The following is a 16,086-nucleotide window of genomic DNA, read 5'->3' on the forward strand; positions in this document are numbered from 1 at the left end:
TAAATAACGCTGTCTGGAACGCATCCCCATATACACAATGGTACTCTATGACCCCTTTAGCGCGGATTCGATTAGCGCTCACGTTTCCAGGAACACATCTTCAGCGCTGAGCGAGGCCTGTCCTGTATTCGCCACTCATTGTTCGTGAACGGTCGCTGGATTTTCAGCGCAGTTCGCTAACAACTCCGCTACCGCTCCCCGCTAATTCTTTCTCTCTCATACACACACACAGGGACGACGTGTGCTTTGGTTTGAATCGTATTAATTTATTTTGTCTGCAGGTTGTTACAAATGTGGCAATTCAAGTATACGTAAGCAATAGGGGAGGGGCGGAAAGGGACCCACATTGAGTTGGCAGCTACAATACGGAACGTGCTCGGAGTGTAATGCACGTGGCGGTTTAAATACAGTAGTGTATTAGCACCACACCATAGCACATACACGTGGCAGAAAGGGGGCACAGGAATATTTACAACAAAATTTAGTGGGTAAATATATATTTTTAAAAAAACAACACAAAAACTACATGCTAAGATAAACTAGTGCAATGTCTACTGAGTAGTGTTGTTAGTGTAATGCGTCATATTTACATCGTTATAATACTAAGTCGTGTGGCACACTGGAGTTTTATCCAACACACAAATGCAATTAACCAGTTCTCTATTGCCGTAGTTGTTTTGAGCGATAAGATGGACTTCAAAACACGAGGACTAAACAAAAGAAATACCAGCACAAAGTAAAAAAGAATATTTTTACTCCATGAATTCAGAAAGGCATGAATTCATTTCTCCAAAGAACTTGTCGGTTTTAGCGTATTGTCTTTGGCAAGTGAGAAAAACAAAGTGAAAAGAAACACCGCTGTCGTATGGGTGGATGCCATCCATCATCTATGAGCATCTACGGCACTAATCGTGAGCAACTCATGCACACCGAGGAGAAGCGATGGAGAAGCGATGGAGAAGCTGAGTCACTTAAAAAGCCAAGGGCTGAAACTGAGTGGCTTCGTGACGGTTACACCAAGAACGCAGCTTCAGATTCACTCCCTACGGCGAGTGACCCAACCGTTAACCAAAAAAAAAACCACACAGCCACTTTAATTCACATGTAAGACAGGTTTGAGGCATGGAAGGGTATGGGCAGAGTGAGGTCATCGATGCCTTGGACTTCGTCACTTCTGACAAACACAAGGACGGATCACTGTGAATAACTATTACGATGGGACTTCACGAAGTGTGGGTTGGAAACCAACAGTTTAAGGTGTTCACATGATGCTTGTACACTTCAGTCGTTAACCACTCACGGCTAATGGTGCGGTTTATCATGCACTGAAGCAGATGAAAGTAATACTCTTAGTTCTTTCGGTAAAGTCACGTAGGTAAAAAACTGAAATAAAAATTATTAATTTAAATTTCATTTTTTTTACCTACGTGACTGAAATTAAAATTATTAATTTTAATTTCATTTTTTTACCTACGTGACTTTACCGAAAGAACTAAGAGTATGAATCTTTGCAGTCACGAAAGCTTCAAATCTAGAAATGAAAGTAAAATGTTACCTAAGCAACAAATCAATAAGAGTAATCATAAACAAGGCCCACGCTTAAATAACGAAAAATCCGGTGGTTAGGCGAGACGACACTGAACGTGGTGGGTAAATACAGACGACTTGGACATTGCACGCGCACACTCATTTGGAATCCAACGTCAGTGCGTCGCACACCTCGGCTAAAATAATACTGCAACGATTGTTTACGTAGGCTCTCGCGGCCAATATTATGGTTCACTATTAGTTTATTTTGGGTTAGATTGTCTCGGCTTAATGTACAATGTAATATGAAAACTGAAATTGTATTTACCAGGTAAAGCCCACTGAGCAATGGAGTAGCTCTTTTTCAGAGGCGACCTGGCCATATACGGTTGCACATTGAAGTGGCTTATTTCATGACACGTGGTAATTTAGAGTCCTAACCAAATAATCTAAACGCATGTTTTCTAAATGTGGAGGGGCAAAGTCGGAGGACCCGGAGGAAAATCCACGTGACCTCGGGGAAAGAGAGCACGCACACTCCAAATATGCAACAGGCATCGTCAGGGTCGGGATCGAACCCATGGACTCCTGCTGTATCAGGCCAGGGAGATAATATCTCCCCACCACGGCTCCCCTTAACCCTCCACCACCCATCGCAGCCAATCAAATCGAGTTGTCACGTGGGCAAATATGCCAATTGATTTGGTTTCTCAGCAAACCAGATAAATTTTGACAGTTTTGTACGACGCTTAGCCGGAGATTACTTCCATCATCATTGTGTGTTAACGAAATCTCAGCTCAAGCGCGAAAGTGCTTCCTGATCCGAATTCTTTTAAAAAATGTGTATATACCTCCACGATCTAACCCAAAAGAAACCTTCTCACATCTTCGGTCTCCGATGTGCGCATTTGGCCATCGACAACGAAGTACAAGCCGAAAACACGTCGGAGAATTATGCGGCGTCGACCCTCCCTCCCACTTCATCACAAACTGCCTTCTAATAACCAGGGCCAGCAGACGCCATCAACAAGATCACACACTTCATAGGCGTAAACTTTAATATTTTTATCTCCTCCAATTGTTTTTTTCCTTTTGCTTCTTTGATAAAAAAAAAACATTGCTTAGAATTTGCCAGTAAAACAGTGGAATAAATTAATATGATAAGGTAATGTTTTTTTTTATTTCTTTGTAACAGTTAATTGAGAAAAAAATGACAATGTAAAAGGTTGAAAATATAAAACTTCACAAACAGTTCTCCTCTGAGCACATTTAAGCAAATCGCCTTAAATAAGTCTTCATTCACAAATTTCAACATGATTTTGTTTGTCTTCAGCTATAACCACAACCGCCTCAAACTTGAATAAAATAACGTAAACTGGAGCAAAGCTTTCTTCAGAAGTCTGTTGGCCCTGACCGTAGCAAAACCCGAACTCGTACATTTTTTTTATTTTAATAAAAAAAAAATACTTTTCGTTATACACTTTTTTCCCCACACACTTGCATTTTCCTTCTCCACGCACTCCTTCCAACAGCAAGCACAAGCAGTGGTGCTCATCACTCCCACCACCCTCTGCCGATTTTTTCCCCTACTCGTAAAAGAACACTTCATCAGAGGGCAAGAGGCACGTTTGACGCACAAAAGCGTCTCTAGAACAAGAACACCACCACTACAGTACAACGTTACATATCCAACCCGTCCTATGTCCGTCCTCATCGATAAACCGCTCAAAACCAACGGTATTTGCGCACATCGTGAATTTAATCTTCTATAGATGTTCATACATTTTTTTTATGCAATCTCGCGTACTGTACATTTGACTACTTTTCAGGTGCAGTAAATAATTTCCCCACGTTTAAAGCAGCTTGCGCTTTATCTTTTTTTCCAGTAACCTGCATTTATTGTGCGTTATGTAACCATCCAACTTTTATAGATTTTCACGTATCTGACTTTTTTCACATATCAGCCTAAATCTCCAGTACATAGCGAATCAGATATCCGACGTTGTACTGCACAGGGCTTGAGATACACCTTGCAAAGATTTAACCAGAAGCATTTTCTTTAAACCCTCGAAGACAAAACGAGACTTCTGATCAATCAACGCTCTTGTTAACGTATACTCTTGCGTGATATTTCTCTTTTTCTTATATACTCGTATGTACATTTTTCTCTAAAGCACTTTCTTGTAAGGGATCACGTTCCCTACAGCCCGATCACCTTCAAACACATCCACGGCGCCAACACCACCTCCCACCACTCACACCACAACTCATCATCAAACTACAGATTAAACAGCTCTTCCTCTAGTCAATGCAAACACTGCACTTCAAACCTTACTCCATTTTTTTTAATGCCTCTATTTTTCTTAGGGTGCATTTTAAATGTTAAATAGTTTACACACTGGTACATACTTGATCTAATTACATGGGAACTGCATGAGACATTCAGACACTCAGAGACTACATCTTCTTTAGGAACTGACGGCTATGACATTGTGCTGTAAAGACATATATACCAGCATTGATGTGATAATTTTTTCCATAAAAAAACAACAACAAGGAAAACTACTTTTTTTGAAAAAGCACTTCTCAACTTCTCCCTCGGCCGCTTTGCTACCCACGATCAATGCTCGTCGACCTTTGACCCTGAAGGCGACTCTTCCTCTCTCCTCTCACCGGCCCCCTCCGAGGGAGTTTCGCCGCCATCATCATCATCATCATCGGCGGCGGCCGCTTCCGCCGTCTCGCCCTCTCCCTCCGAGATCGGCTGCATCGCCGGCGAGTGCCGCACCGACGCGAGCCTCAGGCCGCGGGGCCCGTGCCGAGCCCCCGGCGAAACAGCCACCCCGTCGCCCCTCACCCCCGCCCGGATCGCCAGCGGGTGCCGCGCCCGGTGCTCCCTGCGACCCGGCGTCCCGTTCCCCTGCCAGCCGGGGGACGACGCTGCCGCCGCCGGCGACTCGCGGTGACCGCGCGCGAGCGGCGACGCCGAGCCGTCGTCGGGTCGTGGAGAACCGGCGGCGGCCGCCGCGGCATTCTTGGTGTGCTTGAGCAGCTCGGCGGCCGACATCCTGGAGCCGGCGTCGGAGCGGGAGCCCTTACGCAGCAGCAGCGCCTTGAAATGCTCCTGGCTGGTTTGCGAGCGCCGGCCGTGAGGGGAGGACAGCCTCGGGGAGCCGACGATCGGCGATGTCACCACCGGCGAGCCCGGAGTGCTGTCCGATGAGCCCCTCTCGGCGGACTCCTTCCGGCACAGGAACTTCCTCTTTGACCTGCAGGTAGCGAAATAGAAAACGAAACGCGTTGGGGATGTGGCAGTTTGGTGGTGGTGTGGCCGAGCCGTACCGCGTTTGCTGCAGAGGTTCATGGCCCAAGCCCCTTGGGCGCCCTGGTTAACATTGAGGGTGTGCTTAACGTCCTAAATGCTACCCGGCGTCTTCTTCCTGTAACATTATTATTATTTTTAAAAAACCAGTAGGTCACGTGTGCTGGTTTCACGGTAAAAATTTGCCGAACTTCATAAGTGACTTGCAAATTGCTTGATTCGGAAAATCCACACAGCAGCATTGACCCTGGCTGTGAAACTACCATCGACGCCTTCCTGAGAGCCTTGCGCTACGAGAATGCCGCAAATGCAAACTGGGCAAACATTTCATTTTATTTGAGGGAGAACACACTGATGAATGTGCACGTGATCTACATGAAGTAAGATTCCCCGGACAGTAATACAGACTGTTGGGGCAAGCGCTGTCAGCAAGCACGTGTTAAGAACGGCATGCCGAGCGGGGAACTGGTGGGGCCAGTGCTTATTCCTGGCTAGTGGGCGGAGCGATCAAGAGAAGAGAAACCCAGCGTGGCTCCTTCTTGATGATGGACATCAACATAGAGAGGCCTTCATCAGGAGGCGCATCGATAACCAATGGTGCGTTTTTCAAGTGGAGGTTACTGTTTATCGATAATCACGGTGGCGAGGGGGCAGGTGGTCGTGGGTCTCACTTTCACCTGTAAATGGCTTCAAAGAGGTCGGCGGTTGTCATGGAGACCGAGGGGGATGTTACGAAGACGTCATCCTCGGATCGCGAGTTTGACCTCCGCATTGTCCCCTCGTCGTATTCTTCTGCAAGCCAGAGGAGTACAAGAGTGTTAAATGCCTCGGTGTCCGGTAATTTACATTGTAGCGTTCATTTTCACTCGGATAAACGGGTTTCACAAACCGTCGAAACACGTTCTGAGCACTAACGATATGGTACAGTCGAAAAGACTTACAGTATTGTGGATATCAGGCCGAAATTAGGTTTCATTTGTAAAGGCAAACTTATCCATCATATGATTTTGAAACCGTATCCAGTTTCAAAATCATCTGCACTATCGTAAATAATAGAACAGATAAGCATTCCCGGGGCCAATTAGCTGAAAGTTCGAAAATAATGGGGAAATTCATAAATGCATAATTTTCATGAATTCGTAATTTTTCCCACATTCACATCGAGTACATATGTACTCACTGCATATGCCGTTGATGTGAATAAAGTACAGTCCTTTGCCAGTCCACTGCTGAATGAAGGTCTCCCCCATGCCGTGCCGGGCATGGGGGATGTTTGACCACACTTAGCCACGTTGGTCAGCGCAGGTTGGCCGGAATCAACACGGTGCACGAACCACTGCGCCACTCCACACTACCAGAAAACAAAAAAAGGCCTCATATGGACCAATAAAAGTGTTTAACTTTACTTTTAGGACTGCATAACATGTTTTTGGATTGTAGGTACAAATTGAACATTTTATAACAAGGATCGATTGAAAAAATCCGACTTAATACATCACTCGGATGTCAAAAAACATTAAAAACGAAACAAACGAAGAGACGGACATGAAATCCACATCACTAACCTGCCACGACTTTCGCCATTCGAAACTCGAACACTTCATCGCCGACGTCGTCAGCCGACTCCTGCGAAACTCGCGTGCTGCCCTCCTCCGTCTCCGTGGCAACCGCCTCTTTCCCTCTCACTTGCTGCTCCTTACCCAGAATTCCCGGAGCTTCTTTCACAGCCGCCACAGGCACCTCTGTGTGCCGCTCGCACTTATCCTCCCACGGAGGTGACCCTCCGTTGCACGTGGCCACCCGCTCGGTTATATTTGCGCTGCCGTTTTCAATCGGCCTGGAGCTGTGCTCCACATCCTGGATGCTGGCTGAACCCTGATGAGACGACACTGCCGTGAACGCATGCGGCGACTTGGGGTGGGAGACGGACACGGAGTAGGACACGGACGGCGACGCTGGCGAGCGTGCCATCGTGGCTGTCGCTTGGTTGTTCTGGTGGCATTCCCGACCGCTGGGCGCCGCATCTTTGTACGAGCGAAGCACCAGCTGAGACCCCGAACTGTCCAACGCGCAGCCGGCACTTGAGGTTTCTGGTGGAGCGAACGACGGCTGATGGAGCAGAGCTGGGGTGGCTGGCGTCAAAGTCGATTCGTCCAGGCATTTCGGAAGCGGCTCGCTTTCTGAATTCTTGTTGGATTTAGTAACGCTCTCCGCACAGGAAACCTCGGCTTGGTTGACCCGTGCGGACGAACTGATGTCACATTTCGCTGTCTCTGCTGCCACTCCTGCCGCCACTGCCACCGCTGATGTGTGATACTGGTCAGAAGAGTCAATCGTCGGGTCTGCACATTTCTTCCTGTCCATGAAATCCTGAGCTTTGTGAGGTGACGCCGCCGAAGCCTGCACACTGGGCTTCGTGGCATCGGGTTGGCAGTGGCGGTGGCGGCGGTGTGCGCCGCAGTGGTGATATGCTGACACCGGCGCTGTGGCATGCGCCGGCCTCTGTGAATCCGTCAGGAGGTCTGGCAGTGGTTTCGGAAGCACACACGTCCCATTCTCCATCCGCAGCTTGACAAATTCGTAGTCCGGCACGGGCGTCCCCACCACCTTGCCCACGTGCCTATCTAGCACCTTGACGGCCGCAACAGCCGGATCCTGCATTTTGATGGCTCCACCGCCGCCGCCGTTGACGGGACCCATGACGCCGCTCGCGTACTGGCAGGGGAACGAGGCGGACTGCACGAGGTGGCCACGCTTGCTGTACAGTTCCGAGCAGGACGACATCACGCGGCTCAGCAAAATGCCGTCGAGCGAGGCGGTCACGAAGCACGGGTCCGGCGGAAAGTGAAACATGGGGGATTCTCGGTTTGGCTTTGTCGTTTGCCCCGCTGACATTGCCGAACCGGGCACCGCGGGGTAACTGTTCGCGACGATCTCTCTGTACTCGCCGGCCATCACCGGCGGCGGCGGCGGCTGCGGCCTGTGCGTGACGGGCGGCTTCAAGGAGGATGTCCGCTCGGGGACTTTAGGCTTGACCTTGACAACGGCGGGAGATCCGGAGCGCGGGAACAGCGGCGCCGGCACGAGCGAGGTCGGCGTGCCCGACTGGCTCGAGTAGCCGCTGGAGGGCGACGTGACGCTGCTCACCTTCTCGGGCGATGACGACTTGGACTGGCTCGAGGCGGTGGTGGCCGGCGAGGAGGGCGCGGCGCGCGGCGAGTTGCCGCTCAGCGCCTCGTCTGAGCCCAGCCTCTGGCACTCCACCACCGTGGTGCCGGTGGCCGTGCTGGAGCTCGACAGCGAGTGGTAGGCCTCACTCGGGAGCATCTCGTCATAGCTCCAGGAGTCCACAGACTCGGATCGACGGACGGTCGGAGTGGCGGCCACCGCCACCGCCGGTGTCATCGCCGGTGTCATCGCCGGTGTCATCGCCGGTGTCATCGCCGGTGTCATCGCCGGCACTTGGCATGAAACCGTGGCCCGTTCCGGACCTGCCGTGGGAGTCTCTGCAGCTGCCTCCGAGTTGTCTCGGAGCACCCACGGGTCTTCGTAGCGCGCGGTGTTGTTCTTCTGGCAGGTGGATGCGGCGTGAGTCGTCTTGATGTCCAGCTTCAGCGACCTCCTCAACTCGGCGAGCTGAGTCCCCTCCGGCGAGGCCCTCCCTCCGAGGAGCTCCTGAGCGTCGTGCGGCGCATAGCCCGCGGCCGGGATGACGTCGCCATTCGGGATCTTGAGGCCCCGATGGGGCCCGTTGTTGGCGGTGCTGACGAACGCGCTGCTGCTTTTTGGTGTCTCGCTTGTTGCGTGCGGTGCTGCTGTAGCATCGCGTACCCTGTGGTTGTTCAGCAGCGCGTCCTCGTGCCGGCCTGCGGTGCCGTTGTAAATTCTAAGTGCTCTCAGCTTCTCTTCCTCGCCGTGGGACGCCACCATCGCTCTCCGGGCGCAGCAACCGGCAAGAGCCGCCTGGCTTTCGGCCAGACTCGCGCCGTCTGAGGAATGCCGGCCGCTGGCGCCGGTTTTGCAGGCGCTGGCAATTTGAGGCTGCGCATCTCTGCGGAGAGAGACATCGCGCTTTGGCGGTGCCGGCTTCTGGCGCAGCTTGGTGATGGAGAAGCTGCGGTTGCGCATGCCCCTGCCGGGGTGGCTCGGCTCTGAGCTGGCGCTGCTGTAGCTGCGGCCGCGCAGCCCTGAGTCGAAGTGCATTGAGGTGTAGTAGCCGTCCATGTCCTCCGAAAACATGGAGCCGGCGTCCGACCTCTCGGACGACTCGGTTTCGGGAAAAACGCCCCGATGATGATGATGATGATGATGCGAGCCGGCTTCGCGAGCCGCTCCGCATTTTCCCACAACCTCCGAAGCGGCGCCGCCGCCCCTCTGTCTGCACATCGGCGCTCCGTCCGGATCAGCGGCAGCGCACGTGGCCGCCGCCGGCATTTGCCCGGGAGGCACCGGCGCCCCATTGTTCAGCTGCAGGCCCTGAACGTGGGCGGTGGAAGGTGCGCGCGACCGTCCGTGTGACGTGCACTGGTGCTGCTCGCGTGCCGCGGCTAGCGGGAGCGCGACACCGTTCACCAAACGTTTCGGTCGCTCATTACTTTTCAACCGACTTGTGCCGCCCGACAAGGACTCGCCGTGGCCGAGGTTGGCCATGTCCCCCGCCGTTTCAGTCCCGTCGGCGCCTCGGTTGGTCAAGCATACCCTGTCAGATCCGCTCGAGTTGGAGGGCAGAAACACGGAGCCCTCCTCTGAGCTCGCCGAGTCCCGGGCGTCCGAGTCGGTGCGATGCACCTCCACGCGCGTCGTGGCGTCCGCGTCCTCGCGACCCCGCGTTTGGCGATCCCCGTCCGTTACCGGGGAGCGTCCGGCAGCCAAGTCGCGGCCGAACTCCCGCCGGGCGGAAAAACCGACGGCGCTACCGCCGCCACCGCTGCCGCCCCTGCCGCTGTCTCGATCGTTGTTGTCATCGTCGTCGTCGTCGTCGTCGTCGTCGCTGTCGATATCCGCCGCGGCTCGGCGTGCGGCATTCGTGGCGAGAGCCGGGCCGCGCACGTCCCCCTGCGAGCGCGAGATGCGGTCGGGAGCACCGTCGCGCCGGTGCAGCAGAGCCCGCACGCGCCTCTCGCTGGGCGACACCACGTGGGGGGTCGGCGCCAGCAGGGCCCCCCCCCGGTGATTCTCTCGCCGCTGCTGCTGCTCCTGGTGGTGGTGCTCCCCGTCGTCCGTCTGGCAGGCCGAGTCGCACGTCTCGCGGGGCTCCAGCGCCGACAGGAACGTCGAGTTGCCCAGACGTGACAGCGAGTGGCAGCGCCAGCCGTCGGTGCCGTAGCAGCAGCCTGCGCATGCCGGGCGCACAGCGGACACCGTGTCATCGCCGAGCAAAATAAAACCGCCCCGAGACACCAACGCATGTCCATTTGGATTCCTGACTTGTCTGTGCTGATATTGGGTACAGTACATGCGGCTTTTCTCCAGTTCCTCTGCTTTGCTTTCCCATCATTTAAAAGAAATTGGCCAAAGTACCCCAACGCATGAACCTCTTGATATGAGGGTGTCCTGAAACTCGGTGAGACTTTTCCGGAGGCCGTCATCCACCGATGGGTCAAGGCTTCGCCATGCCGTGCGGATACGTGGGGGGTTTTTTTTTAGGCAGCGCGAATTTGATCAAGGTGGAGGTCATAGAGAGCAGAGCACCGTACAGCTCAACGATGGAAGTTAATTGCGGTGGCAGACACGAGGACCCAAGGAAGGAGGCGTGACACAAGTGGGAGGGACGGTGCCGCACCTGTGTGGCACAAGCTCAACGCGGTGCTTGGGCCAGGCTTATATGTGGGAGCAGGGTTGAATTTTAGCTGGGGTTCTTGCAAGCCAAAGAAAATATGCCCCCACCCAGCCCACCACATCCAGGCTACCTCTCGCTGCGACTGTGGCCACAAGCCATGACGTGCCCACTCCAGTCTACCAATCCGGAAAATATTCAATGAGAAATTAGAAATAGTGATTTTTTTTTATTGATGGTGTGCTTAAATGCATCTCATCTCAACCATTATTACGAAGGCAAAGTGGACACTGCATAGTTAAGAAGCAAGAGGAAGACAGTGAAAGATATGGCAGTGAGATGGGATTGGAGGCTACTACCAGCGGACAGGAACAACTCATACTCTTTGGTTCTTTCGGTAAAGTCACGTGTTGTTTCCGAAAAGTCGTGATTTAATAAAAAAAAATTTATGAAAAAAGTTTTTTCTTTTTCTTTTCTTTTATACCTACGTGACTTTACCCAAAGAATCAAAGAGTATGGAACATTGCAGTCACGAAAACTTAAGATAGGAACAACTCAGGAGAAGATGTAATGGATTCAACGGAGGAAGGCCTTTGCCCAGCTGTGGGAAGTTAGAGGTTGATAACGAATCTCTGCGTGAGGGGGGCTGGTGGTCATCATGATCACTGCTGGACGGTGGCAGAGCGCGGTGACGTGCGATATGTGCGGTTTGTTGCGCGCGCACGCACGTACCCAGCTCCCTGCGCACGTGCTCGGGGATGCCCGTGATGGTTTTCCTTCGCTGGAGACGCTTCTTGCGACGAACGATCGACTCCGAGGTGGCGAAGGAGCGACGCGCGCTGGCCTGGCGCTCGAAGTTGCTGCCTGCGCCACCCGCACGATTGACAACACGCGATATTCAGCACGCGCGCGCCAAGGGGATCCGTACCACTCGTGGCAGATGTGGCCACCTCCTGTTCAAGTGGAAGGTCGTGCGATGGTGGGAATCGTGACCCAGAACGCGGACCACACTGTGAACCGTCGTGAAGGCAAAGCGCGCGGCCCTGGAATTGCTCTTTGGTTCTTTCGCTAAAGTCACGTAGTTAGAAATAAAATATAAAAATCCAACCCAGCTTAAATATACGCTCCAAGCCTGGGGTGTTTCATTCAGATGCTGTCTTCCCGACAGACCTGTTCTTCACCTGAGGATGGCTGCTTGCGTTGTGGCCGAAACGTCGTGAGAATTATTTGATTATGTTTAATTTTAATTATTTTATTATTTCCCTTCTACGTGACTTTACCGAAAGAACCAAGAAGAGAAAATCAAACAAATCGCGATGTTTCGATCGCAACACAAGCGTCGTGATTTGTTTGATTTTATTTTATCTCTAACTACGTGACTCTACCGAAAGAACCAAAGAGTACGGATTCCTGCAGTCACGAAAGCTTCAAATCAAGCCCTGTTATCGCTCGCTCGCGTCACTGCTACCGCAAGGCCACGACACTAGGGCAGAGCTAGGAAGGGTATTTGACCTCTTCTTCCGAGTTCACGAGACGTGTTGGAAGAGGTGGGGGTGGCTCACACTTTACCCCGCCACGTGTGACTTGCAGAGCGACTAACTTTGCTGCGTCCAATTAAAATGCTGGGGGGACAGAGGCGGTGGTGGGGGGGGGAGGGATTTAAGAAGCCTGCACCGTCATTTTAACTGCCCTGCCAGGAAATCAAATCCAACCGGCAACCTGTGGAGTGAGCCACTGTGAGCCTCGGAAATTGAGTGGAGGCATTTCTAACATTGCTTCAGCTTCTAGATTTTAAGTTTTCGTGACTGCAAGGGTCCATACTCTTTGGTTTTTTCGGTAAAGTCACGTAGGTGAAAAAGGAAAGAAAAAGAAATTAAATCACACCAATTTTTCTGTGACGGTGCCACCTGAAGACGGAAGCTTGTGTTGCCTCCGAAACGTCGTGATTTAATTTATTTTATTTTTTACCTAAGTGACTTTACCGAAAAAACCAAAGAGTATTGCTTCAGCTTCCCCAAAACTGTACTTTGGCTCTCAGTCCTAAACGTGGACTCGCGAGTAGCGATCGGACACCATACACAATACGAATTCCAATATTTATACCTTAATATTGATGTGGCCAAATGTGGCTCAGAGGTTAAAGCGCTGAGCTGATGCAGTGGAGATCCTGGGTTGATGGCTTCAGTGACTGAACGACACTTTTGCTTTTGCACTTAATTCAACTAAATTCCAGCTCTGAAAATAAAATACATATTTATTTTAAAGAATACTCATTAAGCTTTCCCGCTGCTTACATGAATCATTGCTGCTATAATCACCCAGGGTGGAGTTGTGGTGCAGTGGTTAGCGTACCACAATCTCAACCAGGCGAGCTTGGTTTGCTTTCTTACCATGGCTAACGTCAGTGACAATGAACCTGGTGTCTCCCCGTCACCGAACTAAACCGACCAGCGTGCCAAAGAATGGGCAAACATCCTCAATGACCAGCAATGGATTGACAAGCCGCTGTAAATCATGATTGTCATCAAAGTCCGTGGTCCCAAAGCATACATCGCACCAGCCGTTACACCTTACGAGGCAAAACTTCAGCGGTACCGACTGCTATGCATGTCCAATCAAGCGTAATTGGGCGATTATGTTTTAAAAAACCCAAGGATGTTATATAATGTACTCTTTTTGACCATATAAAGGCGTTTGTTCCATGAAAGTTTTTGGCATGGACCTCCAGGATCTTTGGCCCGCGAACTAATTGCATTACCGTGACGATGACAACTGTAAAATAATAATAAACGGACCAGTGTCCTTTTGATCATGTCAAAATAAAATAAAGTAACATTTTAGTCCCATCCGCCAAAGCCTTCAGGCTTTTCTCGACCCACGTTTTCCAGCGGAATTAGTTTGACAGGCCACTGCTAAACAAACGTTGATTAAGTCAATTAAGATTCGTCAACAAAAAATTACTACCTGCTCACTATGCTCCCACATCTATGCTCCGGCATCCATGCTCTCGGCCTGCACCAACCCGCACCGGCAGAGGTCGCAACCGGGTACCCGATACCCGTACCCTACCCGATACCCGGCTACCCGTACCCGGCCGGGTACGGGTACGGGTACCCGTTTGCAACCCTGGTGTGGCCGGGTACGGATAGGCCGTGAGTCACTGGTGAGTAACCGTTTGTCACTCATTTCGGGTAGGGAACGGGTACGGGTAGGGAACGGGTACCTATACCCGGCCGGGTACGGGTACGGGTACCCATTTGCGACCCTGGTGCGGCCGGGTACAGGTACGGGTAAGGAATCAAAACCCGTTTGCGACCTCTGCGCACCGGGCAAGCGTGGAGAAGTATCGTCAAAGAACCCCCTCAACCCGCACAGGGGGGCGCGAGGGGTGGGAGTGGAGGGGGAGGCTCTCATCCAGCAGCGGATCGACAAAAAAATGGGCTGTACGTGGAGTCGCGCGTTGCGTTGTTTCACCGGACACGTTGATGGGCACGAGGTCGGAGACGATCTGGCACGCGGTCTCGCGCATGCGCTGCTCTGGTGTGGGCAGGGGCAGCTCCTCCGTCCAGTTGGTGCGACGGTCCAACGTGCACGGAACGTTGGGGACGGGGCCCCTGCGGTACTTCCTCAGCAGCGACGGCGGCCTTCCCTCTTCAACCGCTTCATCTCCTTCCTCGTCGTCGTCTTCCTCCACGTGGCTGCGTGGGAGGCACTGCGAGGCGTCGGAGAGGAGAGAATCGTTTTGGTTATTTTTGCCGCGGTCAAGAATATACAGAACGGAGCGGCGCTTATTTGAAACGGTGGGCGACGGATCACCGCGCCGGATTCCCCCGGTGAAGCCGGTGGTGGAAATTCCACGTTAGTATGACAAGGCACAGCCTCGTCTGACTTAGCGGAAACAATTGCCGTGGACTCTCCACGAAGGGAACAATGTTATTTGTAAAACTGCTTTGGCAGTGGGGTGCGCACGCACAAACCACAAAAACTCAACACGTTCCGCAAAAACACTGCCCTGAGAAAGAGAGCAATTACCCAAAATATCGCCTATTATGGACTTTCTTCCGATTTAAGAGTCTCGTGTTATCAACGAACGTGTTGATGTGGCCACGGGGAGCTGACCGCCATCTGAACTCGCGACCCCGGCGATCATGAACCCAACGTTCGACAGGCAGAACTATTCCAGCTGTCTGTCTGTCGCACACACACACACGAGTTGCTTTCCTCTCGTTTAACACGGGCACCGGCAAACTCACCAATTATTTCCTGCGAGCATGCGGACTATCCAACGAACTCGTCGGCAATTGCTCTGGAAAAGCGACACGGAAGATTCGGCAAAAAAATCTCGTTTAGCCCAAAAAATGTGCTCGACGCCGCGGTTTCTCCGACTATAATGGACCTCGTCGCAAACCAGAACCGCTCCTGCTGCCGCTGCCCTATACACAGCCTCACGCCATCCTCGCCGTGCCCCCAAACGCCAAACCCCTACAACCCCCACCGCCCACACGGTACTTACGGCCAAATAAGTTTTTTATTCACCCGTCGTCATGGCGACATCAGCACTGGCTGGAGCTTCGTCGCAGGAACACACACACACACAACAAAGAGACGGGGAGTCCTCTGACAATCCGTGGGGTGCGGGGCTCTTCGACAGCCCCGTCGTCGTCTTCGTCGTCATCACCGTCGTCGTCGGCGGCGACTCACAGAGCTTAGCTTTCTGGCCAGCGATTTGAGACGAAAACAAAAACGCTGGAAAGCTTCACGAGACGCGTCGCTGGCCGCGGAAAGGAATGAAAAACGAAATCCGACGCGGGTTTATGCGTTCGGGGTTCTCCTCGCGACGGACGGACGACACGGCCTCGCCCCCGAGCCCCGAGTGTGCGGCTGCCGATTGTGTGCACGCGCCCTGCTGTTGTTTCGTTCGCGTGTGCACCCCCCCCCCCGCCCCCCCCAATTCTCCAGTCTGCTGCTCCTCCTCCCGCGAGCTCGAATCCAACACCCAACCCAAGCCGAGCCTCCAATGCCCCTTCCCCAGTGTCCCTTAGAGAATGAGCCACTATAATCCTGGGTCCACCCAACCCATCCCAAGTGCAGCTCCCCACGAACCTCCCTTCACCACCCCCACCCCCTCCCACCCCCCGTGGTGCGAAACCCATACAGATTTATGGCCATCATATGGCTTTCACTGGGCTTGTTTATTGGCATTATTATAATTGTTATTATAGCGTGAATTTACAAGGGCAGTCACTTAGTGTGACGTGATATAAATGACGGGAAGTTGAGATTTTTTTTAGTACGTTCAACTATAAATTGTGACTCCAGCTTCATGCTTGCTGAAAGTGGCTTTTTGTGAAAATCGAGCAGAAATAAGTTTGCTGTGTCGTGGTGAGTAAGCTATGCTATGGACCCGGTGACCTGGATTAGATTCCTTCCCACAGCCAAAGCATCGAGTGAGTGGTTGTGG

At 52.3% G+C, this 16,086-nt stretch overlaps 1 protein-coding gene across 5 annotated transcripts in view; it reads right to left on the minus strand.

The window, feature by feature from the left end:
* Nucleotides 1–255: 255 nt before the first annotated feature.
* The window catches only part of LOC133353652 (actin remodeling regulator NHS-like), a 120,407-nt gene continuing 104,576 nt past the window's right edge, over nt 256–16,086 (minus strand). For 2 of the 5 annotated variants that reach the window (XM_061570067.1, XM_061570076.1), the window contains exons 5-9: nt 14,100–14,337; nt 11,358–11,489; nt 6,415–10,182; nt 5,527–5,641; nt 256–4,796 (exon numbers count right to left, since the gene is read on the minus strand). In XM_061570067.1, the coding sequence (XP_061426051.1) occupies nt 4,148–4,796; nt 5,527–5,641; nt 6,415–10,182; nt 11,358–11,489; nt 14,100–14,337 (4,902 nt within the window). In that variant the 3' untranslated portion in view covers nt 256–4,147. Of the gene's footprint in view, nt 4,797–5,526; nt 5,642–6,414; nt 10,183–11,357; nt 11,490–14,099; nt 14,338–14,878; nt 15,005–15,138; nt 15,495–16,086 lie in introns of those variants that run through there. The other 3 variants (XM_061570092.1, XM_061570085.1, XM_061570101.1) reach the window with 3 other exon arrangements.

This window comes from Lethenteron reissneri, chromosome 6, assembly GCF_015708825.2.
Source record: "Lethenteron reissneri isolate LAM-NWPU_2019-01 chromosome 6, ASM1570882v1, whole genome shotgun sequence".
NCBI classification, from domain to species: Eukaryota; Metazoa; Chordata; class Hyperoartia; order Petromyzontiformes; family Petromyzontidae; genus Lethenteron; species Lethenteron reissneri.